The 27,804-nt window shown below is 41.9% G+C and overlaps 1 protein-coding gene across 2 annotated transcripts; it reads left to right on the top strand.

The window, feature by feature from the left end:
- Positions 1-302: 302 nt before the first annotated feature.
- On the top strand, positions 303-27,804 carry wnt7bb (wingless-type MMTV integration site family, member 7Bb). Of its 2 annotated transcripts, none has more exons than XM_058646495.1 (4): positions 303-928; positions 7,602-7,828; positions 22,796-23,067; positions 26,061-27,804. In XM_058646495.1, the coding sequence occupies exons 1-4, from the start codon at positions 858-860 to the stop codon at positions 26,538-26,540; spliced, it is 1,050 nt and encodes a 349-aa protein (XP_058502478.1). In that variant the 5' UTR covers positions 303-857; the 3' UTR covers positions 26,541-27,804. The 2 variants fall into 2 exon arrangements, with proteins under 2 accessions (XP_058502478.1, XP_058502477.1); XM_058646494.1 differs by lacking the exon at positions 303-928 and adding an exon at positions 2,726-3,182.

The raw sequence follows: 27,804 nt of genomic DNA, 5'->3' as shown, positions 1-27,804 counted from the left end.
GTAGATATCATGACGCCAGTTCATTATTATTAGTCATAATCAGGCATGCAATGGTACTTTTTTTTTTTTTTTTTTTTTTTTAAATAATTATTATTCACACAGCTGGAAAGTCAGTCCTTGTCTGTTTGACTTTATGGAGTTTACTGTTGTGGTAGAGCCCATCCGGGAATCCCCCACTGGTGCGGCAAAACCCAGGCAATACCCAACAAGCACCAGCTGTGCCTGGGACACAGGCCTATAAAAGGCCACTTCACTTCGTCCCTTTTAGTTTTCTGTACAACAACTACACGTGTTGATCGCAGTCTGGAAGCCCGTCCCATTCCCTGCATACCCATGCCGGAGGAGGAGGAGAAGGAGGCGTGCAGCCCTTTTGTTACCTGTGTTAGAGTACCTGGCTGCTGTAAGTTAGTAACCTGGACTGAGCTTAAGATGTCTTAAAGAGGAGGAGAAAGCGAGGCAAAGAATTTAATCACAGCGAAATGCCCTGCTGGAAGTACAGCTCGTTTGCTTTCTGCCCACAAGGCGCAGGAAATGGGAATTGTTAATTAGGCTCTGTTGTGAAAGTAAGGACGAATAGGAGGCACTTCCTCCAAGAACTCAGTCACCTTTCAAGTCTGACCCTCTCCCAGGTGATATTCTGGAGTTAAAGTCGCCTTTCAGGTCGTCGCCAGCATCTCTCCTGGACTGCTGGACCATGGATTTCACACGGTCGAAGATTTCACGCGCGCTCCAGCTTGATGTCGCGGAAAATGGGCAGCGTACGTGCATCTGGAAGGGTTAGAAAGCTGCCAATGTGAATAGAAAGTGTGACCACTTCATGTTACAGTGCATGGCCCCCGGAATAAGTGGTTACGATCATGCACAAACCCCTCCGAAAGCGGCGTCTCTACGTGTTCCTGTGCTTTGGCATCATTTACCTCAGACTTGGGTGAGTTTCTGTGCAGGTTACCTGTGATTCACGCTGCTCACATGCGCACACCTGAGTATCACATTTATTGCGACACTCAAACACAAATACACTCTGTACAGGAAGGCTTCGGGTGCCCTCTGACCTCAGACTCAAGAGAAACTGTTTTTTTGTTTTTTTTGCAGGTGTATTTATAATGTAATGATATGCACACACCTGCGTAAAAGTTGCACAGTTTAAGACCTTGTGCCAAAAAAACAACAACAACAAAAACAATAACACATATGTGGACAAGCATTATTCGCTGTCAAAGGTGCATTTAAGTTCACCTCAGGAGACTCTCATGCTGCTCCTTTGTCGCACAAGATAATTTGAGCCGCTGTCTCTGCTCCAGATCCAGCTCACTCCTGCATACCTACATTAATAGCAGCGGACTGAGTTGTATTTCCACATTCCTTTGCCCCGACTGAGTTTTTACCTGTTTTGCAATACACTTCACCTTGATGCAAACTATACTTTTTTACATGCATATTATGGGATTTGTATTGTTATGGGATCACACCACTTCAAATCTAAATGTATGTCTAATATTGTACTGTTGTATAGATGTGTTATGCATGTGCAATAAAAAAAAATATAACAATAATAATATATATAAAAATATATGTGACCACCCTGGAACTTGAAGGAAAACTTTAACCTAAAATTATGCAACACATTTAAAGTTATAATAAGTCACAACAGGGGCCTTCAGGCAGGATAATTGTGCAACAACGCATTTAAATGATGATGTGAGTGTCCCTTTAAATCTATTTTTTGCAACTTATCTGTTTTCTCAATTTAATGACAACAAACTTTTTGTGCAAAAAAAAGGGCCACTTGATGTTCAGTGATTTTTTTTTTTTTTGCAGTGACAGCAAATCAAAAAAAAAAAAAAAATCAGCCTTCCCTGTGACTGTTATCCCACAAAATGTGTTCATATCATATGACGGTATATGGGAGGGAAGTTACCTGTCTCCGTGTTGACTAAGCCCCGGCCACATAGCTCATTAGCTCCATCCCCTTTTCTTTCTGCCTAAATCTTTCATGACACCCTCTTCATTTATAATGAGCGGAGCCTGCAGGTGTTGAGTGAGCGTCACGATACTGGAGCGATAAAAGCCTTCCACTCACTCACTCACTCCCTCACTCCCTCACTTCATTTCTCTGCACAGATCCAATCCTGGACTTGTCTTTGAGCAGTCATTCAATCTGGGGAAATCATTACACAATTTTACAGCAGAGTCACACAATTAGTATTTGAACATGATGGGATGTCGGCCATCGAATGGCATCAGAGCGCAGCAGACACGCAGACCTCGCACATGCTATAGGAATATTAGACTCTCGCCACAGGAAATAATAAGCTCGTTGGGATTCACATCTGCGTACCGCAAACATTCTTTGTGTCTTTATGGAAATATTATAGGACCACTTGCCACCAAAGGTTTTATTGGTCCCACGAGGACACTAAACATTGTAGGACTTTTATAAGGGATTTTCTCACTGTATCTCACACAGAAATACAATTGATGTGATATTATAAAGAATGCTACGGGTTGATATGTGGTTGATTCAGAATGACATAAACGGATTTTTTTTTATTTGCACATGGAGCTGTGATTATGATATGAAGACAGCCAGCGTCTGTTTGTTTATTTTTGGCTATAGATGGTGGGGGTGGAGTGTGTGTGGGTGGAGGGTGGAGGGTGTGCAGGATGAATGAAACCTCCTGCACGTCCAACGGGGATCGGATCAGTGTCACTCTATTGTCCCGTCGTGGCAAAGTGGGCGGATTGCAGTGTCTCTCCCTGCCCAATGGCAGGCACGACTCTCACGAGAGTGGAGAGAGGCACTTTTCTGCCATGCAAAATCCCTAAAACCATCATCATTTCAGCAAAGGAACCCTCAGTCCTGTGTAACAGCCTCCGCCGCTCAGAGATGACAGAACCAATCTCAGCGCACACTCGGCCCTGGGAGCTTGGAGCTGCGTAGAGCCGCGCCAAAGACACGCGGAGACGCACAACACCTCTTTTTTTTTTGCATTTTGTACGAAAAGGACTTAAAACCGTGAATTAAGGGATTTTTTTTCTTCCTCATCCACTCCACGCCTTCTTAATCAGCTCGAACGTGGCCATTTGCTCAATGTCATCATGATCATCTTCTCGTCGCGCAGTGTACTGCTGTCAGTCTACTATCCGCAGATCTTCCTCATCCTGACGAGCGGCAGCTACCTGTAAGTTTCAGCCAATTAACGGCTCCTTAATCAACTTGAGAGAGTGACGCGCTCATCCACAGACAGACTAATACGCACGGGTTTGTTTGTTTTTTTTTGCTCCCGTGTAACCTTTTTACCGGACAATGCGATCTCTTTTCCCTTCAAACGCCGGGTCTGATATGGATTTCTTTCGTCTTTACGCATCAGAGATTGAGTTTAACATGTTTATAGTGAGTCATCAAACTAAAGCCGCGGGGAACAGGCGGAGCAGAAAGTGGAACTTAGTGTAAACTGAATTTAACACCAGAACATGATTTACGCACGCTTAAAATGTCACACGACGCTAAAGTCTCATGGAAATTCTCACTCATGACAAAACTCATTAATGGAAAGGTCGCTTGGAAAAACGATCCACGTGGGAATAAAGTAATTATCCCAAACCCAAACGCGCTAATGTGCCGTCTGCAGGCGGATGAGCGTTTAAAGCGGCGATGGTTTATGTTCAGCTGCCGCATTGCCAACATTTACGAAGAGCAGAAAAATAAAACGTCCTGGTAACTGCTACATGGAATCATTTTTGGCCACAGAGTGGCAGAGATGTTCAAGACAATTGGATGCTGGTATTCTGTCTATTGTCCCTGTGCGGAGAAGTGAACACAGTGTTTACCTATGAGAGCACTGCTGACCTGTCAGAGCCACAGCGTGTGAACAATTATCTCTGCTTAATTCTTTGTATTTTACTCTCAACATAAAGCCCACATCTGCACACGTTTGAGCGATTGACAATGAGTAATCCCTGAAAATCATTCTTGCTGAAGGGCAAGCTTATCAAATTATTAATCCCCCACGCTTTCTTTTGATTTCGCAGGAGACCACAAACCTGCTGCTGATACAGAGGTGGTTTTTGGTTTCCAGTTAGAAGCGGTTGACACAACAAATATTGTGATCGCTTGCAGAACAAAGCAACAATCCATAGTTTTGGTTATTGTGTGTACATGAACCACAAGACATGCCCTGAAGCACAACAAATAATACGGATTGAAAATGATAAAATCTGAATTACTGTAGGTTAAACTGTACAATTTATCAAAGGAGTCTGTAATCAGTGCCTTTTACCATCAGCACACGTTTAACTGTTGCTCCTTTGCACACTGTAGAATAACATCATTTTTATTCTACATATTTATGTTGCAACTGTGATCATTCCACCAGCTTTTTGTTGTTGTTGATAAAATCCCAATGATGAGTGAGAAAGCTTGGATATGGTTTAAAAACAGAATGGTTTGTGAGCATTTCTTAAAGCTTATTATTATGTAAACGAGCAGTTTAACAGGGAACCCATCTCCATCACTATAATTAATATACCACTCTTGGAAAATAAGGGCATATACTCAGTCGACTTCGTTATGTCGTGTGTCAGGCATTTTTGTGAGTGCATTCCTCGGTAGAAGATGCATGCCTGCGAGCTTAATAGTGTGTCAGTTAGTTTCAAAGTGTTCCATGTGATGGAGTAGGTGGCAGTGAGCACACTGTACGACGATGACGTATGGACTATAGTTTCTCTTTAGCCCACACTACCCTGCCATTAAAAATCTGGAAAGTGCAACGATGCTGGTGCAGAATGAAGTTTTTCCAGAGAAGGGATGTATGCATGTCTGAGATTTTCTCCCAGTCACATCACAGGTTTTGTAATCAACCTAAAATCCCAGACAGACCAAAATCCCCAGCTTTAAAAATTGAAGTTGAACATAATGTGTCATGTGTGTATGTGTGCAATTTGAATTAAATTTAAATATATGCGTAAAAATGCACATGCACATTTGAGCTGTTTAGTTGCAGTATTTGTGCTTCATGGCAAAGGACAAAAAAAAAAAAAAACATGCCACCTGTTGCATTTTTCACCAAAACGCCTGTGTCAGTGCAACACCGAGCGATACACTGAATCACACCCCGTGTTTTGTACACACTCGATGTTTATCAGCTGCTGCTGCAGCAGCCAAGCGTGACAGCCTTGTTGCATGTGTGAAGGGCAGCTCGAGTCTCTGTCGCTGCTCTGTCTGACGGGAGAGCTGTGTGACTGTGCGGCTCCCCCCCGAGCCCGCTGGCGTACTAAGTATACGCTAAGCAAACATGATCACATTTGTGCACTTTGATGATGCGGGGATTTAAAAGCTTAACTCTGGAATTCTCTGTTTGGTGTTGTCTGATGTTTGGAGTTGCCCGTGGTAGACTGGCAATTCTGTGAATTAGCAGGTGAATGACATGAGAAAGAGCCAAGAGGGGAGGTTTTATGAAGCAGTGTTTGAAAGTATCACTGTACTGCTGTGTTAGGTTTATAAGCCAATATATATATATATATATATATACATATAATCCCAAAACAAACTCAATTGCCTTTTGAATTTGTTATGAAGAAACAATTTCTATTCAGGCTCAACACTCATCATGCAAGACAATGAATTTCCTCCAGTTACGCATTACTTCTCTTAGCTTGACCTTTTCGGTTTGTACAGAGTAGATGTCACTGTTGCCACGAGCAACCACATATACAGCAGGGTCACAGAGGGTCAGAGGAGCTCAAGCCTGTTTAACAGCTGAGAGAGCAAAGAGGCTTTGAAAGCGTCTGCAGGCTGCAGTGTTTACCGTGGACCCTGAATCTCCTGAGCCCGAGTTTTCTTTATTTTTAACATAATACATGGTAACATTTAGAAAGATGGAAGCAAACTCAGTGGACACGATGCATCCTTTACTTTTATAAAGTAAAGTATACTCCCCGAGAAGAGCAGGAAAATGTGTGCCGTCTAAAGTTTGGTCAGAGATATGCATCTCGCTGCAATTAGGATTCATTTAAACATGTGTGTGTGTTTGAAATGGAGATCTATGTTTTTTTTTCTGTCTGTGTGGAGAAATTCTAGCAACCTGTGGAAAGGGGGAAAATGGTTGTCCAATAGAGATTTCTAATCAATGATCATATCTTTGCTCATAGTCAAGAATTCTCCCACTGACTAAACCAAGTACTAAATCCCACATAAATCATTTTCTCTTTCTCTCAAGGCCGGACAATATGGCTGATAAATAATATCTGGATATTTTTTAAGGCTGTATCCCGTTATCAGGATATAAAAGTTTGTTTCTCTGGCCTCTCGAAAAAAAAGATGTTTTGCGCTTATCAAAGGAGAGTGACAATACACTGTAAATACACTCTAAAATAAATAAATTTACTGTATTGCATTCTTAAGACACAGATATTACCTTTTGTTTCAGATCATTTTAAAAACCAGGAAAAGTCGATGTCGCGATATAGATATAATATATAACCCATTGTCTTCCTTTTCACCCCTTGTATGCCACCATCATTTTTCTTTTGCTGACACACACAGCGTTAGTCTGCTGGATTTGCGGTGAGTCCGTTGGAGTTCTACGTCACACTTCCCAGTCCGTGCTCATTTATGGCTCCCTGTGCCTGACATGTGTGAAAAGTGTACATCCACGTGGTTGCAGGGGTTATAAACCGAGCTGTGGAGGGAGTCAGTGCTTTGTTGGGCTGTAATCTGTTTTGGCTTCCTCTGCGGTTACAAGACCATCTTTGACATGTGTTTTGATCTCATCACGTCAAACTATCACATGTGCTGAAGTCTCCCTGGGGGGAACTGAGAAGATGCTGTGACTCTACAGCACTCTTATTCTCTACAAATTCAGGCGACCCGTGTTGAAAACCCAACATATTTTCATATTTTACATATTTTTGGACACCAGGATGTGGGTTAGAGGAAAAGCAGCGCCTCGTAAAATCTATAGGCGGTACTTTACACACAAAGATAACATTTTGTATGACTTTTGGTTAAAAAGGTGAATTCTGCATCTTCATCACAAAACACTGGGCAAGTGTAATGTCCTGCATTGTGTAAGAGTCAGCTCTGGCAACTATTGCTGCCACTGTTACCTAACAATTAACGCACAAACCCCGACTCATTACTCCAAATCCCACCATCCAAACCAATGTGGGATGGCATTGTCAGCAGTCAAATAAGCATTTTGTTTTCTCTCCGTTGTAGCAGGTCTCTCTGTGTGTTTCCTTATGTGTTTATAATGGATTAGGTTTTTCATTTATCTCTACGCCATTAAATGCTTTCATGCAGCGCAGCTTTCACTTCAGTATGGAACGTACATAAATTTCAGACTGAATTGAATCCTGTTCTGGAGAGTCTCACGTAAGTGAGTCTGACCATCATCTGGAACCTCTAACCAGAGCCCACGTTTTGTTTTTTTTCACGTGTGTGTGTGTGTGTGTGTGTGTGTGTGTGTGTGTGCGTGTGTGTGTGTGTGTGCAACAACGCATGTAGGTGTGTTGCAATCTTGCCCATGTGACTGCATCGATGTGTTGTGAACGAATGCTCATGTGCATGTTTGGCCGTCTCTCTCTCTGACTTTCTGCAGGGCCCTGTCGTCTGTGGTGGCTCTGGGTGCCAACATCATCTGCAACAAGATTCCCGGGCTGGCACCTCGTCAGCGGGCCATCTGCCAGAGCCGTCCGGACGCCATCATTGTTGTGGGTGAAGGCGCCCAGATGGGCATCAATGAGTGTCAATACCAGTTCCGATATGGACGCTGGAACTGCTCGGCGCTGGGAGAGAGGACAGTCTTCGGTCAGGAGCTTCGAGTAGGTCAGTCTGGGTCCTGTGACAAAAGGGAAAGGTCCCAGTGGGCGCTTGTCTGTGTATCTGTGCATGTGTGCATGAGAACCTTTATTATGACAATTAGCTGTTCTGAGTGAAGGGATTTTTTAGTAAAGTGATGGGTTTCTGCTCGTTATTCACAAGTTTTATTTACTACGACACTTTTTAAAGGACTAAGACTGGATTTAGGTTGAGTTGATGAATTTCCTTCTCACATCTCTGTTGGGTAGATAATATAAGAATAATATTTCTCTACCAGCATGCAGTGCATTTTAGGTTTAAACAATTATTTCGAAATTTTAATACAGAGTCCTGCGCAATATTTGTTAAAGCCAAAAAGTGTGTCAAAATATAATTTGAGATGAATTATTGTCTCGATCTATACACGCCTTACTCTATAGACTGATCTTTGTTTCTCACAGATATGCGCACATATCACACAGTAATCATTTTAAATGTGTTTTACAAATGAAAACGAGAACAATGACCATTCCCTCTGACATCGCCAATCAAGTCGCAATCGCAATTCCTGTCAAATGAAATGTAGCTCAAAAAAAAGGGTATCATCAGTTTGAATATATGTTCAGTTTTACCCGTATGCAGGTACAGTGAAGTACTGATGAACCAACCCATGATATTTACTCCACACACGACACAGTGTTGTGGAGTCATGCTCTTGGTACGCTTGTGCAGCAGCCGAACAATTGATTGCGAGTGTGTGAGTGTGTGTGTGTGCACTGGGATGCACAGCTGAGGGTAGAGAACTCTTTTGAAGCCTGTGATCACTGATAGCCATGTGGTAGTGATGAAGTCGGCAATGACAAAACCGAAAAGGAAACAGAGGTTGCATAATGCGTGTTTTCGAGTCACACGATTGTCTCAGTTTGCAGAGACACGACTTGAAACGCATCAAAAAAATGTGGTACCAGCCCACGACCCTCTTATCCCCTATGAAATATGGCTCTTCACGAGCCAAACCCAAACTGCAAACATGACACAGTCAAAACTCAAACCAGCAACACACACACACACTCTCTCTCTCTCTGACTCTCTATTGTATAACCATTTGCATTGGCATTGCTCAAGAGGATTTCATATAGTGCTGATTCCCGCCCCTCGTAGTGGTCGCTCATTCCCGTTGACAATGTTATATTTCTCCAGTGTGCTCTAGTTTCTGTTGATGTCGGTTCTGCTGCACACCGACCGTCGCCGGCTATGCCAAAGTTATGGAAAAGCTACCGAAAGACTTTGGAGCCCTAATGGGGAAAACGTATGGTTGAAAAATGATATCACAAATGAGGAGACAACTAATGGTGTTATTGCAGAGAGAATGCTTGCCGAACTGAAATAGATGGACACATCTGTTGTTAATCGAGCTAAATCGGTTGTGTCCATGCTTGGCTGGTTCATGAGAGTGCGCATATACATGCTGAAATAAGATCTAAAGCAGACAAACATTTACATTTACGATGCTTTTGTTTGAGAAACTCGGTGGTCCGCAAAGCCCCTTTTGCATCACTTTTGTTTTACGGTCTCTTTTATATACACATATATATATCCTTTCATTTAGAAGATATTTCTGTTGCCATCACGTTGTGGATGGGCTGTGCATTTAATTCAGGGGCTCTGTTAACAATCACTCCTCTCGAGGAGTAGCAGAATTAGCTCCAGTTCCCTCGACAAAGGCATTTTCTTTGTTGTGAATGTGGCACTTTCTTTTGTGAAGCAGCTCGTGTTGTTTTCTTCAGCGCTTGTCATTCCCCTTTCTGCTTTCACTCTGTTCTTTTATACTTAAAGGTTGCACATGAACCAGTTCATTGGAAAAAGCGGTGGATTTACTCTGCAATTAGTGTGCTACTTTTACATATTCTACATTAAGTTGGCTCTCATTTCACACAATCCCTGTTCTTTGAGGCAGTTTTCTATGCATTTATCAGTCATCGCGATGGATTTGATGCACATGGAAAACCATATATATATATACTGCATGAGCTCACACAGGTTTTTGATGAGCACCATTGTCATTTACATCCTCTTCAGTCATGACGTCGTCTGAATTTAATGCTCCTGTTTGCTTTTCTTGTTTGGTTTCCGTAGAAGGTCGGCACCAGAAATAGCTTCATGTGCCCGCGATGAGCACATTACTCTTGGTGTCCAGTCCTTGTCAGAAAGCGGTGACTACTGGGCCTGCCATGATTGTTCAATAATAATAATAATGACGACTTGAAGGCGACTTTCCCAGTAAAGCATTCCATGATTTTTTTTGTTTTAGACCAATGTCGAACTTTGTTTTTCTCAGCGTTCCCATGACGGATTCAAGAGATTATTTCCATTTTGTTTTGATAGTCATCAAACAAAAGTCAAATGGTTTTGTGCTTATACCAAGTGAATTGGAAGTTGCTGTACGGCTCTGTCTGTGTCTCACCGGGATTGCGTAATCTCTCTTTGCCTTTGACATTTTGTGTGAGACGTTGCCTCTTCCCAATTAAATGAATTTCCTGTGCCCTGTGACACGGCCGTATCTCCTTCAAGTTAATGATTTATTCCCCCTTTTAACGATGGAGAAAAGGAGAACATGTTTCATTGTTTGTACTTCTTGACAGTGTTGGCATATTTGGTGGATACCATGGCTGCACGAGGGGCACACAGTAGCTCTTTGTTCCCGGGGCGTTGGCACACTGGCTCGTGCATTATTTTTGTGACTGGTCTTAAAGAGTTTAACATGAAGTGGAAATAAACATGTTTATATATCTATATAGATATTAAATAAAGAGGTTTAAAAGCAGGGATGCATGTAACACAATAAGCCATTTAAAATGAAGAACACACACACACCTGTTCATAAACAAATATCCTAATATAATACACATGTTAGTGATTAGATGGAATATGACTTGCACAGAAAAGACACATTGGTTGAACTGAAGTGAAACATATGAAAGAGAACAAATCTCTTTTTTGGCTTTTATCTCAGTTTACGGAAAGAACAGTATCAGTTGTTACGTCATAAAATTAATCATTAGTCATTAAATTAATCAAATAAGCCCCCAAGTGTCCATTATAATCATCTTTAGTGCTAAAATAAAGGTGCATACTAGTTGTCAACATGTCTTAGGTGAATTATTTTCCATACGTCTATTACATGTATGTATTACATGTATTACAACTATATGTATGTACTGCAGTACTCATTGTGGCTGGTATGTCCATGTGTTTTTACCAGGCATAAAAACTGAGTAGTGGTTGGTTTATATTTGGATTTCCTTCTGGGTTTGTTCGTATCACAGAGAAGCGACCTCTGGGTTTGAGTGATGTGTTGCAACCACACTATCAATCCAGCCTAGTGTCACTGGTGTCACCAACCCTCATCATCTTTTCTTACACTGATCATCAGTGATCTACAGTTCACAAGGCTTAAAGTTTAGCTCATTCACAGTTTTGCTACGTTTATTATTTTATTATTATTAGTTTTATTCTCAATATATCGTATGTATAGTAGAGAAACAGTATTTCTGACTGTTCTCCCTCTACTATAACCAAGCAATCAAATACATTGCTAAATACTGGCGTGTGTGTGATTGGCTCTTGACAGACAGACTGACAGTAAGATCAAGCACTTGACTGCCGTATGTGGGAAGTGTTATAGAAGGGCTATGACAATACTCCTTTAATCCTACTAGAGACGTCTATTATGGGAGATCACAGACGCAACAGCTCCTGTAGACCTCACCTTATAGACACTCGGTTTATTTCTCATCCCACCATCTTTCTGTGACGACATACGCAGCATCCCTGCTGTGATAGTTTCCAGTGTTTGTTTCTCGACACTGAACATGTAGCCATGTTTTCTGACCATGTCTTTACGTATTAGGAAATGCTTTAGCATGGCATTTGAAATCATGGAACACACTCTCCCAACAAAAATGTTCCAATCCCTTCTCCGAATCTGCAGATTCCACATCATCATAATCAAGTATAGGGGTAAAGCTATTCCCATTCCGCTTCCATATACGTTTTTTGATTCAAATCCCTCAAATTATGAACACTAAACCTTTCCCCCTTGCTCTGTGATCCAGTCTTAGTTTTGTAGTGTTTTTTTTTTTTTCAAGTGCCAAAGATCAGCAGACCGCAAGTCTAATGCATTTTCTCCGCGCTGTCTGCTCTTGGAGGCAGTCTTTATGTTCTGGAGCTGCTCCATGGTATTAGATTTGCTTTCCATGGGAACGCACATTGATAGATTGGTTATTGAGCGTTATAGGCCCTGAGATATCTCTATTCAACAGAGGTGATTCACTTTGAAAGACAGGCCATTTGATTCATTACGCTCTTCTTGTGGAAACAGAAAAGTGTGTTGACTTGAGAAGACGGCTTCTGCTTGGCATCCTCTCTGTGGCCAGACACCCAGTTGAACTCAAGACTTGAGGCTATAGATTGAAAAGCACCCTTGCTCTTGTGGCACTTCTATCCCTCGACTGTATCTCTGTTTTACAGAGTGTTGGCTTACCTTATTGTGCCCTCACTGACAAATTGGGGAGCAACGCAATAAATTTCGCAGTGCGATTTGAAACTTGCATTTTAAGTGCATCTCTGTTTCCTCTGCAAAAGCAGATTTAGCAGCTTTCCCCCTCGTACCCTGCTATGGTGTTGGCAGTGTGTAAAAATGTGGAATGAATTATCCCATGCTAACAGAAATGGGTGTCATTGTGGGGCTCGTTGCAGTCTATTAAAAAGTAATAATAAAATTAGAGGCAGATCCATCAGCAATGCAGAGTGGTTTTCAGGATGAGAATGGCAGCCGTGGTCAGTCCTCCAATCATAATCCTTGGCTTGGTTTCTGAATGAATCATTGTATTTTAAATATCCCTGTCAAGAACTGATCCCATGGCTGTGCTTTGTTGATGCAGGTTTCTTATGCATATTTGAGTGCGTTCACCCACGCGTGAAGTGCAATGAAAACCCCATGTGGTTTCTGTTACACATCTCACATAATAAGATGATGTGTTTGAGATTCAGCGAGTGATCTTTGCCCCGTATCCCCCAACTATTCTCAACGTAAACACGTATGAACACTTATTTTCCTGTTGCATTTATTCTCCTTCTCAACTGCGATAAAATCGCCGTTTCTATTCATTTTTACCTTTTTTAACTTTGTTAATAATATCTTTGCACTTAAAAAGCACAATCTGTTGTACAATCAGACATGTCTATGGCTGTGACAGGGATGGCCCTCATCTCAAAGATGTGCTTATGAACACCTTGCAAGTCTGCAATGCACTTGATGTCAGTGATTGGAGCTTGAAAATGGACACCTTTCAACGGCTACACTCAGCATCAAAAGCCAACACTGGCCCCCTTGTCATAAAATGGCCTGCTCTGGTTACTCTGTTTGAGTTTCCAGCCAGTTTGTCACCGTCGTGATTCATGCTTTTCATCTGAAAGAGGTTTTTTGTTATGCTGGCAGTGAAATATTACAAAAGTTCAATCACGCTGCCTCTGGCTCATTTCACAAGAATAGTTGCAGCAGGTGAGCCATTTGCTACAAAGGGAATGCTGCTGTGTATTCATTTATTCATTATCCCAAACACAGTGAATCTGCAGTTTAAAGATGCAATTTAGCAGCAAATTGGTTTAGGCAGAACTGCTGGTACAGGACGTATACTGATGCATGTAAGAACAGATGGAAGGACCAGTCTGTTTTTCATTGTGACCTAAAACATAGCTCTCGGAGTTGTCACCCAAAGCTGTGATTTGTGACAAGAAACCCTGAGGACAAGGACAAGCAAACTGGATAAGAACCGTCTGTATTTTTATAAAACAATGTGGAGGATTAGGCTGACAGGAGTTTAGAGAATAGAGCATGTTTTCATACTTCAAATTTCTACCTCCCACCATCAGTCGCTCCCTTGTCCCTCGATCCACCTGCCAGGAACCTCTGAGCTGTAGGAGCCAAACCAGGGCCAGTCAGATAAAGATTGTTTAAGTCAGCAGGTTGGATGAAAAACAGTTTCCCTCTATGAGACGGGGGGAGAGGTCACTACAGGCTGAAAGGCTCAGGGGTGAGGTTGGTTTATTTATTCTGAGATGAATCAGTGGAGGATCGAAGTTGTGAATGACAGAAGGTTTAGGGTTATAGGTGTTTTAAAGCATGCCATCTTAAATTAAAGACAATTTAGTGTTACGTCCCTGCTCGTTGGTGGGGTGGAAGGGAAGCAACATAAACAGCCAAGATGTGATATGGTTAAATACAATTATTTATTTTACAAAGGAGTTGAGGGTAATTTCACAAAATAACTTGGCAAACTATGGAAAACGGGCAGAGGATGCTGTTCAAACAAAATGAAAAGCAAATGAACATTACTCAGTTTGCTTTAAGGAAAACAAAATGAACAGGGTGCAACAGCATTGCAAAGTTTCAATCTCAAGCTAAATCACAAGTTAACTGCCACAGCATGAAGCGCTCTGACTCTCACAGGCGCCTGGTGAAGACTGGCCTATGGCTTCTTATCTTCTTCCATTGGGAGTGAGACAACTGGAGGTTCTGTGGCCGCACCAATCGCTGTCCAATCCACCAATTGCTCCGCCCATCCGCTCCAATGACAGACGAGGGACCACACAGACTCATTTGCATACCTAACTCAAGGCTAAATTAGATGCACAAAAGCATAGTTTTTTTCACCTCATTTGAGATGCAAAATAGGGTGAATCAAGTTTTCTGAAAGAGGGGAATCAGGCCTGGCTGAAAAATATAATAAAAGAAGGAAGTGGTATTAGCAAATTGAAAAATTATGAGTCACATTAACAACAAATAGTCCAATTTAAGAATCACGTGTAAGCTCATATAGCAATTAAATAGCCTTTTCCCCCCACATTCAAAGGAGTTGTCCTGTCATGCACCTTGCCCACAACTCCTTGTTTTCAGTCTGCTAAACAATTACGGATAACAAACGCACTGGCTGAACTCTTTCACCTTCTCAGAATCAGTTGATGGTCATTTGTGGTGAAATCCTATCCCTGCAAATTACAAGTAAAGCGTCACAGGCCAAACTAAGGCTAATAATGAACGGACAAGAGAGCCTATTTCAGTGATCGAGTGGTTCCGTTCTTGAAGTAAAAGGAAATGCAAGTTGAGAAATTGCTTTCGCTCCAGTTGAAAAATGTTAACCGACTGCTTTTAAATCATGCAGCGATGCCATCTGAACTCTCAAGTTAAACATCAGCTACAGGATAAACATTCTTTCCTTGAACGCAAATAAGTCAGTCCTTCAGTGTAACTGTAGCCACCTATGTCAACCCAGTCATTATTCAATGAAACAATAATGAAATCACGAGTTTGCTGAAGAATATCGTCAACAGGCAATGAAAGTTAACAGTTAAATTCCTGCTCGAAATACTAGAATGTTCCCCTATTTGACGTATAAGCTTAGTAAACTGGCAGTGACTGTTATACCCAGGACTAATAAAGGCGGTTAAATAGTCATTCTTCAAAACTAGAGGTTTTTCAAGAGCTCACAAGTGGATACTTTGACCCTGATGAACTCGCCCAAGATACCATCAATCACCACACTGCCGCCAACGTTTTTTCCCCTTGCGGGATTTGTTTCTTGTTGGTTGTGCACTCTTAAAGCTGTAGTGTGTAACTTTTAAATATATTCAAACCAGTGTCAAATAGGTTCACACGTTGCTCGTTAAACCTATCGGCTCTACACGTCTTCACATAGCCATGTCTCATGCACGCAGAGAGTGCAAGTCAAGACAAACAAACAGCAGCAACATTGTGCGAGTAAAGCAAGGCGGACACAAACAGGTTGGAATGTGTCTGAACATACGAAGAAAGTTTCAGAAAGTGAATTATAATGCTGAAAAAAAAAAGGTTGCGCCGCAGTTTGACAGAATAATAAATCCTTGTCATCCCAAACCTCACCGCACACACAAACGCTCCCTCAGTCGGGTCTGATAGTTTTGCTTGACATAGCCTATTTTCAGATGCAGCATATCATTCATGTCATTGTCACAAACTGATGCTGAATTGTGACAGGGAAATCTGTCTCATGCATTGTTCTCATGCAGCTCCCAACGGCGCTGCAGATTATTTCCGAGGCAGCCAAGTGCTTGACACCATGTGCATGAACAGTGATGAAATGACGCGTGCATTGTGTTATGGTGGAACAGTGTTGGATAAAAGGCCTATTTTTCAGCCCATCATCATGTGGGTTTTCCGTAATCCTCTCTGCCCTTTCTCAGTGGGACTCCAGAGAAAACAGAGCAGTCATCAGTCATATACTCTGTGTGTGTGTGTGTGTGTGTGTGTGTTTGTGTGTGTGTGTTGGCGCGCTCGTCTCTCTTTATCAGATACATGAGTCTGATGCTTTGTTGTTCTACAGCGTGTGGGCTGTGGTCATCTTGGCTCGATAAAGGTCATCTCTTACTCGTTTTCTTCCAATATTTCATCTCACATCCTCCGCCCATGACATCTTCGTGTGTCTATATCTAGGGTTGGGCCGAAGTGCTGTCATCACCAGGCCCCTTTTTCTTGTTCATTCATCAGCTATGTGGGTGAGCCGGGGTCCCGCTCCTTTTTTCCTTACCTTTCTTTCTTTCTTTCTTTCTCTATCTCTGTCTCTCCCTCTCTTCTGCTCATCCACTATCTGTCTGCTGACATGGCCTGTGGTCTTTCTGGGCCCTGACCCTCTGGCCCCCGTGTGTGTGTGTGTGTGTGTGTGTGATTTGCGCCTCCCCTCCCCGCAGTGATGATGTGTTATCGGTGGGATCTGTGTCTGTCTGTGTCTGCCAGTGCCACTAGACGCAGGAGGAAACAGGATGCGAGTGGATCAAGTGTAATCTCACAGTGAGCTTTGTTCAACACAATCCCAGGCAGATCACGGTATTCTCTGCACACAGGGCCGCCACTGGACATTTACATGTGCAAACAATCACACAGCTACATAGCTGAGAGCACAGAGAGAGACGTTAGCGGGCTGGACAAAAATAAAAAAGATAATAGAGTGAGGATATTAAGAAATGTGGAGCTTTATTTGACAATTTCCTTTTGAAATGATGAAGGAAACACATTCTCAGTGGCATATTTGACATATTTCCACGTGCCAACAATCACACAGCTACTGGCCCACATAGGTGAGAGATCGGAGAGCGATGTCAGTGGGTTGGAGGAAATCAAAACCACAGTGAGAGGGTGAGCATCCTTGATAAATCTCAATGAAATGTGAAATTCTTTGGAAATGGCAAAGGAAATATGGATGGATTTATATTTATTTATATTCATACATTTCAGTTTGCACTGAAGTCAAATAGGATAAAACTGAGAAAAACAATCAACACTGTCCTTGCACGAACTTGATATTCACCATGCACAGCGCAGGCCTACATTTTGCAAACGTGTGCAGGTGAGGTCCTGATTTAGTCTCATTATTAGGATGAAAGGGTGGGAAGAAGGATTGGGCTTGTTTTAGCAAGCCTTGGTATTTAGTCAGAAAGCTTTATCTCCACCTCAGGGAGATCAAGGAAGAAAAAAAAAAAGGATGCTTTTGAGATGTTTTTTGCCAGCCCAGTTTTCTATGCCTGGGAGGCAGCTTATTTTGGATTCTCATCATCTAATACAGTCAACGTTAAATACCATCATAATTGTTAAAGCTTTTCTGCTCAAAGCCCCACTTATTATATGAATCAAACTCGAGACCCTACAGTGAGCACAGCTACGCCAAAGCGTGTCACTTCCTCAGCTCTGTGATGTGAGTACACTCAGAATGTGGATCCTAGTTCTGGTAAAACAATATTATTTTATTGTACAGGAACATGGCTGTGCTAATCCCTCGAGCTGCAAACCTCACGGACCACAACTTTGTCTATAATTTGCTCGGAGCATATGTTCATAGCAACGGTACATAAAGCGGAACGGAAAACAGTAGTAGAGAGCACATTAGTCAGTTCAGTGATTGGTATACAAAGCTAGGGATTTTCCTCTTGCTTTCCTCCCCTTCTATGGGGCCCTGGAGACATAGTTCCAGCATCGACATGGCTTTGGTTATAGCTTGTTTTTCAGTATTTTTGGTGTCATAATTCTATTATATATATATATATATATATTCAGTGTGGAAAAATAATTCCAAATGGAGTCTACATAAGGTTATACATCTACAGTACTTTGGATCTTTCCCTTTCCATTTTAAAATAAAGTCTGGTGGCAAGTGAGGTCTCAACTATCCTCTATAACATGCTGTCACTCAACATCATGACAAGTGCAAGGTCTTCTGGCCACCAGCAGGTGACACTTTCCCCTTTGTTCACTGGGGCAGCATTCATCCCTGATGTCAGGATGTCCCTTGGATACTAAGCCCCCAAAAAGTCAGTGTATCATTGTGCTGTTGAAATGATGTAATTTCTTATGCAATCCAATCCTCCAGTGTCCCTGGGGTATGAGTGCATGTCTGGGATGAGGAGGTGGGGGGTGGGGGGGCCCTCTAAAAAGCTTTTCCCTGCAGTGCTACATGCTCGGCTTGTGTGGAGCCGCTCATCTGCACTGCTGGGTTCAGCCAGCGTGTGTGTGTGTGTGTGTGCGTGTGTAGCATCCTCCTCACCTTTGCAAGTTGCTGCAGTGCTTACCGTCTGCATGCGTCATTACAGACCACTTAGGCCGCAGACTGTCATTTGTGCTTGTGCAGCCTCAGTTGGTAGAATCAAAATCAAGTTTTGTGGCCGAGCATGCTGAAATAAACAAGATATTTGACTCCGGTTGTCAGCGCCGCTCGTTGTGCCAGATGCTAAATATCAACAGATATTTACGGCTAAACTTTATTTAATCACAAAAAACCCAAACAAGCACAACATCTACTGGCCACTCAAATGAGTGAGGTTTCGAGCTTAGAAATTTGGCTGCAGCAAACATTTTTTTTCTGATACACAATACACGTAGGCCTAATTATTTTTTTAACAAAATTCGTCCATTTTGTAATCTGAAATTGTGCATAGATCGCTCTTTTCATTTTTGATCCTGTGACCTTGAGTTGTTTTTTTAGACAGAGCAGTTGCTTCCACACACCATCTTTTCTCTGTCCTCTCTTGTCAGCAGCACAGCCTAACCGTGTCCTGTGAGTGGACAGAAATGAGGCCCGTTGAGGTCACTGGTCAGTTAGCTTATACTCAACCAGAACTGCTTTATAGTGTCATCATCTGTAAATGTCAAGTGTCGTGTCATGTGACATCTATCTAGCGCTATGCCTTTCTCCGGATCTAAACACAGATTGCCATTTTAGCGGCGAGCCACTACATCCAGGGAGGGTTTTTTTTGTGTGTCCCTGTTTTGGCAGCGGGTCAAACAACAAGACGAGCATTGCAGCAGGGGCTTGTATCCAAAGTGGTGTGGTCAGTGAACGTAAAGGCCAAGGCATACTGAGTCAGTCGCCTTCGCTCCATCTCCGGTTTCAGTCCCTGACACATGGATTTAGCAGGCTATTTAATGCTTGTTTATGAATGCATGTACCTGATCTTCTTCCATACTTTCTTGGATAGTGTAGCAGACACTTGCCACTAAACTCCATTAGACATCTGGTTTAATATTCCCTCATTCTTCTCTCCTGAATGTTTCCAAGTTCATTGAGGTTTTTCTGGTCACTCCAATTTTCCACTGGCAGCTTGCGAGGCTATCCCAGGGTGGTTCCTCCTGGAGGGCTGTCAGGACACTGGGGCCAGCTTCTTCAGGGCTTTCTGCTGCTGTTATGGGTGCTTTTTCTCCTGCTTCACATTTCATCAACCACACGTCTGTTCAGCAAAGCAGGAGCACAAGGAGCACACTGATTATGCACGCACAGCATCCACATCCACATGGGAATTTCCTGGCTGTGGTTATGTTTGTTTTGTTCAGCATATCAGAAACTTTGGTATTCATGATGGTGTATTTTACACAAATTGAGGCTTAACTCTCCATTTATTTGAAGTGAATAATATTTAAGAACCATCACAGATAATGTAACTTTGCTAGGACTGAATCCTCCAAGTGGATTTTTTTTTTTTTTCAGCAGACAATGCATTCCAAGTGCTAAAATTCCAAAGTCTTCTTTGGTTCATTGCACAAAGAAAAAAGAAGGTCTTGATCACCATGTTTATTCCATGGCTTGTGTAATTGGCTTTCCTTTTGGCCAGGAAGAGCCCTGGCAGTGCCAGACCCACCAGGGGGGGTGACATCCAGCACAAGCTCCATCATCATTTTCCCCATGAGCAGCGCAACTCAATGGGCTCAGAAACGGGCATGCATCTATGGCACAGGGAACCACCCTTTCTCTGGAAACTGCCCTTAACCTGTTTTAAACATTACGCTGACCCTCTGTTTGTGCGTCTATGTGCAAATGTGTTTTTAACAGTGGATGTGTGTGAGGGTGTAGGGCAGTGTGAGTGTGTTTTGTATTTTTATGATGTGGCCGGTGACTGAGTGTATGCGTGCAAGTGCGTGCGCGTGAATGCACATATGCTACAGCTGTGCATCTACATTTGAGCATGTGTGTGTGTGTGTGTGTGTGTGTGTGTGTGAGGTGGGGGCAGCTGAACGTTACCACAAGCTGGTGGGGCACAGCTCTGCTGCTAACCAGAGAAGAAAGTGGTTGTGAGTCAGTCCCCACTGGGCAAACCTGTGGCCGTGGTATTAGCTCTACAGCACCAGTGCCAGGGTAGGAAATTAACAGTGGCTTTGGGTGAAAACATTTTTGAGACTTCAGAAAATGCCCCGAGACTACGAGGTACAAAAGGAAAGAAGAGGCAATAAAATGGGAAACAGATGCAAATGGCGGTGTTTAAACAGTTTGTATTTATAGGTACTACAAATGACTTCCTGTATGTGGGTAAAAAAAAAACGTCAGTAAACATAGCTTATATAAACCCTAATAGATAAGTACATTCTACTATACTGCTTTCTGCAGAGCAGTCGTAGCTCAGGCTCGAGCTAACAGTAGTCGCCTGGGCTCTATATGACGCCACTCAATGTAAACAATGTAAAACAACCAAAGATTTTATGCCTTGTAACTTTCAAACTGGTTAGGATTTTATTTGGTCCTATTCCATTCTCTTCTCTCACATCTGAGTTTGGTGTTTTACCTCGGTATAATTTCCACTTCTTGCTGCAGATGTAAACAAATCATCATAATCTTAGGATATCATTCCTGTTTTTGGGTGATTCCACTGTGAGAATGTCTGCAATACCTGAAAGTGTATTTGTTGTAGTCACTGAATTTTCACATTATACATGTTTTTCATTTGGCGTTTTCAGATCCACGTCTATCGAAGCTGCATTTACTGTAAATATGTCACAGCTGACAAATGTAGTCCAACCCAAAGCGGGATTCAACTGGTTAACATTCACCAGAACTTACCAATGATAATACAAAAATTATAGTTATTCTAACTGCATGTTGCTAAGCCATTACATCAATAAATCAATAATATCTGTCAGGTGACTCATGACTGCAGTGATTTATATGCTCTTTGCTCTTTTCTTAACTGTTTAGTGTGGTATAGTAAAGTTTTTTTAAGCTTCTCAGAAAACTATTGAAGAACTTATGTATCACCAAGGAGCTTTTGGTTCTCTGAGGGGCAGAAGAATTTTACCTAGAGAGATTCCAGTAATTACAACTGAGTACATTACAAAACATACATCAAAAGACTTACAAAACATTCCTCTTCAAATACTGAAAGGCCCCCAGAAACACTTTGCGGTTAGCTTTGTTTCTGCTGCTCAGCCCCTTTCCAGATTATTGCCAGTCGAAGGGAGAATAGGGTTGTAATAACACACTGTCTGTTTTAGGCTCGGAGAAGCCTTTAAAGTAAGATCTTTCTGTAGCCATTAGGAGAGAAGTAGAGGAGGAGGAGGAGAAGAGGGGTATGGGGAGAGGTATGACATTGTTACTGCTTACCTAAATGTGTGTCATAAACATCTAAAATCCATTGCCGATATTCCAAAGAGCTTTAATAGGATGACGTTAATGTGACTTCTTTTTGCGCCGTAGCAGACATCGTCAATGACGACCAACGGATCATATCTTTTTGATATTTTATGAACTAATAACTATTTGCATTAAACATATTCATCACAAAATAATTAAAAAAAGGTAAACCTTGATGACTAAGTGTAACACAGTTGCTGCCACTACTTTGGAAGCTTGTCTCTTAACAATATGTACTTTTTCACAAACCTTAAACTGTGTTATTTCGACACAAAATGACAGCACACAAATACAATTTCTTTGGATAATATCTATACATATGTGTGTGTGTGTATATATAATGATGCATTATATACACAAGTAAACACAGCGCAGGTAAAATGATAATGTTGTGCAGTCTCAGTGCCATGTGGCTCTGACTTCCCCATCTGACTCCTTTTTATTTTTGTCAGTGTACAGTAGAAGTGAGGCAGTGAAACCTGCAGACCCCAGCTGTTTATAGTGTGGGCAACAGTACAAGGTGCTTCTGTGGAGGAATTCAGCACTTTGGACAGCACCTAGACTGGCTCTCCCACACTGGAATTCCAACACTGCACTTGCATAGACCGCATGGGCCCAAGGACTATGGTGATCAGTAATGTGACCACATTTCTACTAAGGTGCAGGAGAGAAGCTGTCCAGGAGAGAGAGAGAGAGAGAGAGGGAAACTTTCTCATCTTATCAAGATGATGGGATGGAGTTTGGATTATTGTACTGTTGATCAGGATCACATTGGTCTGTTAGATGATGGGATTTGTTTCACAAAACCAAATTCATATACAGTATAAAACAATGATGGATATCTGAGCACTTCTGCATGAGTCGTAAAATGTAAAAAGAATTTGTTTGGAGTTAAAATATAGTTTGTTGTCTTTTAATATGTTATGTCATTGACAATTCATCTCTAGTGTGGTCACAGTATGTGATCTTATCCACACATTACTAAAACAATATCTATTTTCCCCTTTCTCAGGCAGTCGGGAAGCGGCATTCACCTATGCCATCACAGCGGCAGGTGTGGCCCACGCTATAACAGCAGCATGCAGCCAGGGCAACCTGAGCCAGTGCGGCTGCGACCGGGAGAAGCAGGGATATTACAATCAAGAGGAAGGCTGGAAGTGGGGAGGATGCTCGGCCGACATCAAGTACGGCATCGAGTTCTCTCGCCGCTTCGTGGATGCCCGTGAGATTAAAAAGACCCCACGCCGCCTGATGAACTTGCATAACAACGAGGCCGGGAGAAAGGTAAAACATCAGACACTTCGCCACGACCATTTTCCCAGATGTGATCCATAAAGAAAGCAACAGCAAAAACATATTTGAATCAAGGGAGAACTCATTCCAACTTAAGAATCAATTACCTGGTGAATATTTACCTGACTTTTACACAGTTGGTGCTTCAGTATCATGTATTTCTTTAACCGATCACTGACATATGATCTTAGGCTTTTATTCCTGAGAGATTGTTTGCAAAGTTCATCATTGTTGTGTTTGTTTAGTCTTGGATGAGAGAAAAAAGAATGGGAGAATGTGAAAGGCAAATGACAGAGAAGAGATGATTGAATGTCGACAAATGGATTTAATTAATATTGTCAGCTTTTTCATGTCTTTTAGAAACATTTAGCTTGCCCAGTGGTTGCCAGATACGCTGCAGTCATCCCCTTTCAGCTCCTTTCATAGAATTATGAAGTGTATTATTGCAGTTCTTTGCACAATACCCAAACATGTCACTTTTACTGCATCAAATAACAGTGCATCTATTCAGGGTGTGAAAGCAGGATGACAGTGCCAGTGTCAACAAAGCAGACTGATACGGGCTGCACTGAATGTCAGTGTGCTGGCATGTTGGACTGCCAGGAATGGGAGTTGGCACCGTGTGTGTTCTCCCTCCAGGGATTGGAAAATTAAATACTTGGAGGATGTGCAAAAGTCATGCTACCTCTTTGCTGAAACAGAAGGAAAGTGACTGTGAGTGGAAGATATTTTTTAAGGATAGAGGTCTCTCGGGCTTCTCTTATGTTAACCCTTTGTTATTTTGCATGCGATGGAAAGCTGTCCAAAGAGCAAAGGATATCGGTATGTAATTGTTTAAAGCACCTCGGGTAGTAAAGCACAGCAGTTCCCTGTCATCACTGACTGTCATTGTGACAATGACATTTTATCAATTATCTACTGACTTCTTACATTTGCAGGACAACTAGGAGACATTGGTATGACCGTTTTTGATCTGATCTGGCAGATGAGACTCATAAATGTGTTCATTCTGAATCTTAGTGTAAAAAAAAACAACCTTTCAATTCCACTTTTTTTAATCCTGATATTCTGCTGCCTTTTTTTAATGTAGCAAGGTTTATTTGTTGTGAAAAGATTTATAGATCTTAGTTTCCCTTGTCCATGTGCTACAAGGGTTTGTACGAAGTCTTAGCACCAACAAAGTGAAGCCAAATGAGCTGAAATGGTGATGAGAGAGGAGCTTGTGCCTCCAATGGGATCCAGCTGAGATGTTGTTTTGCAATCACTAATAAGAAGCATTGTTGGAAGAAAAATAAATTACAATAGGTTCCGTGACTAAACCGAATCTAAAACACCCTGTGAATCAGCCTGAGATGTCTTTCATCATGGTGTGTGTTTGTGTGTACTTGGATTTGTTACACACTGACCTTGTCAGGACCAGTAGTCGTCATGGAGACCAAAACCTGGTCATAATGAGTCAGAACCTCATTACTGAGGGACTTGTGAAGTTTAAGATTTGAATTGTGATTAGGGCAGGGTTAGGGTTAGGCATGGACTGGTTAAGGATAAGTGTAGGAGCACTGCTTTGTTTAGGCTGTGCAAATACATGGAAGTCATTGCGTAGTCCTTTGAAGGATATCTGCACGGACCTGTGTGTGTGTTTCACAAGTGATATGTAGATGGTAATCTGTTCATACTGGTCTAATGAGAAGCAGATCAGATGCTTTGATGGACACAGTTTAAGTATGGAGTCTGATAGATGCATGGAATCATTTAATGTTTCCGTGCATCTATCAGACTCCCTGTGCCAGTCATTCCATGTAGTCTGTGCACTATAAATTGTTGTACAACATTGATCGCTGGCATTTATGATCTCGGAGCAGTTGATTTTTTTTTTTTTTCGACAGACATACAGAACAAATCTTGAGTTCATTTATCAAGTGTCTGATAAAAAAAATGAAGAGTTTTGGATGCGGCTGAAGAGAGTTGCCAGGAAAAAGCTGCCAACTAAAGACACATCTTAAAGAACATAATTCGAGCAAGCTGGGGGATTTCTAATTGGGTCAAAGGAGTCATGTCAGTACTCACACAAATGTGTTAATATGATCTTATCAGACTTCAGCCCGATGTCCTCTGTTCCTGAGAACAATTTGACACAAAGTGAAGACTCCTTTTTATTTCCTTGTCTGACAGGACAAATTAATTACACTGAAATGCTGATGACAGCACACAATATTTCCCCAAAGCCCCAGGATTAGGCAGCAAATGAAATACATTTACCCTGTGTGCCACATGTTGAATAACTCAAGTCTGAGAAACAGACTAACCTACAAAAAAAACATGCACTGTTGCTTTGTAGATAAGTAAAAACCTCTGAATGTGTAAGTTATATTTATATATCATGCATGTGCCAACTTTGAGTTCTAATTTTTTTTATCATAAATGTTGTCTGAGCATGTAAACAAAACATTCCTCAAGTCATTTATCCAGCTTTGAACAATTAACTGTTTGTCTTTGTTTTGTTCTGCATGTGTAACACATTCAATGACGCATTAATCCAGCTTGAAATTATCATAGATGAGTTCCATGTTTGTTTTTCTCGACTAGACTAATTTACAGGCTGGGATAAGACCAGTGAGAACATGTTTTTCTCGTGTTGGACATGGAGCGGCATGTCCAGCATGGCTGTTGGACATTTCCAGATATGCTTTGATTTGTGTATTTCACAGACATATGTTACTACACACTGATGGATGAAAGGGCAGCATCTGGCAAATGACTTCTTAGCTTAAATAACCTTTTGCTATCACAGTTTTTACCCAAATATTCAAATAAATTATGTTGATGGCTGATTTGAAATGTATCACAATTGTTTACAGTTGCCTAGCAACATAACACAATTCTAGCATTCAGCTCGTGATTGGGTAGAACTTAGGAATTCCCTCATGTTTATTATCATTTAACAGCTGTTGTATTTGTTGTGTGTTTTGTCTGCCACTCTTCAGGTTCTAGAAGAAAGAATGAAGCTGGAGTGCAAGTGCCATGGTGTTTCGGGCTCCTGCACCACCAAGACCTGTTGGACTACCCTTCCCAAGTTCCGCGAGATTGGTTATATACTCAAGGACAAGTACAACGAAGCCGTGCATGTGGAGGTAGTCCGGGCTAGCCGACTGCGACAGCCCACCCACCTCAAGGTGAAGCAGACTCAGGGCTACCGCAAGCCCATGGAGACAGATCTTGTCTACATCGAGCGGTCACCCAACTACTGCGAGGAGGACGCAGCCACAGGGAGCGTGGGCACCCAGGGACGCCTGTGCAACCGCACTTCGCCACACACGGACGGCTGTGACCTCATGTGCTGCGGCCGGGGCTACAACACACACCAGTACACCAAAGTGTGGCAGTGCAATTGTAAGTTCCAGTGGTGTTGCTTCGTCAAGTGCAACACGTGCAGTGAGAGGACGGAGGTGTTTACCTGCAAATAAGGACATAAGGAACTCATTGCCAGGAATTGAGGCTCCGAGTACTCGCTGAATGAGGAAGACCTAAAGAGGAAGATGAACGTGTGACTGGGATCAACGAGAGAGTTTGAGATAACAGAATGGAAACTACACGATCAGCTCTTTGTGGCATTGTTTTGCACAGCAGAATTTTTTCTAATTGCTTTTCAAAAAGTAAATGCTAAATATCAGTGGATAGTACCCCAGAACTTTACTGTCACATCGACAGACAGTGAAGTTGGGACTACAGGTAATGACCGAGGCCCTGTAAACTGTGCTTTGCACTCTGGGATTTGTAACTGACAGTTTTTACGTGAGGCTTGTGCCTTGAGAGGAAACGCAGTAACCTGGGTGAAGATATAATGACAGCAGCTGATGAGAGGTGACTGAAAGAGATTTGTTTTTTTTGAGATTTTTCCAGAGTCTTAAATGAAAACCTGTAAGGGGAACAAAAGTGAATCTTGACATGAATCACCCGCCCAAAACGGGGGCTTACGTTGAAGGTTTGCAGAAATGAAGAACATTTTGTATGGCATGGTTTGTTGGGTTTCGCCAAAATCTGAGAGGAGGACTTTGTTAAACCCTCTGCTGCCACCTGGAATATGGTGGAGTATGTTAGTTTTCCAGTCACACTGGAACTGTCTGTTCTGAACACTGAAAATAAATTGTTTATTTATGTTATAGTATCTTAAAACGAAGCACTAACGGGTAGAGATGTCTTTTGTACTAAGTGTAAAGAAAATACTTTTTAGAAACTCTGATTCAAGATGCGTGTCTCTATTATAAAAATTATCCCCCACGTCACCCCGAAAACATCCTATCTTTTCTTTAAAAAAAAAAAAGAAAAAAGAAAACATGGCTACTGTGTTGACAACAGAATCTGTAATTACAGTGTGTTTCACATTCAAACACCATGGCTCCATTTTAGCGTAGCGTAGATTGTCTGCAGTCCTTTCCCCCAGAGCAGTGATATCTATTGGGATGCTTTTGCAATTTCAGTTAAGAGACAGTAACAATAAAACCCATTTATTTTGCAGAGATTTTTCCTCAGTCCATTAAACATGAAACTGATGTGTTGCTGGATGTGTTGTTGAGTGCTGCACTGATATTTTCTATTCAGATACAATTTATGAGAACTGAATAAACTCCCCTATTTGACTCAGTTTGACAGTTCATTGCGAAAAACATCAACAGAACATCAACTGAAACTGCCGGTCTACCTTAAATAAAATGGTTATTTCATTGAAAA

Source organism: Solea solea, chromosome 12, assembly GCF_958295425.1.
Source record: "Solea solea chromosome 12, fSolSol10.1, whole genome shotgun sequence".
NCBI lineage: Eukaryota > Metazoa > Chordata > Actinopteri > Pleuronectiformes > Soleidae > Solea > Solea solea.
This window is presented reverse-complemented; position numbering and strand designations above follow the sequence as displayed.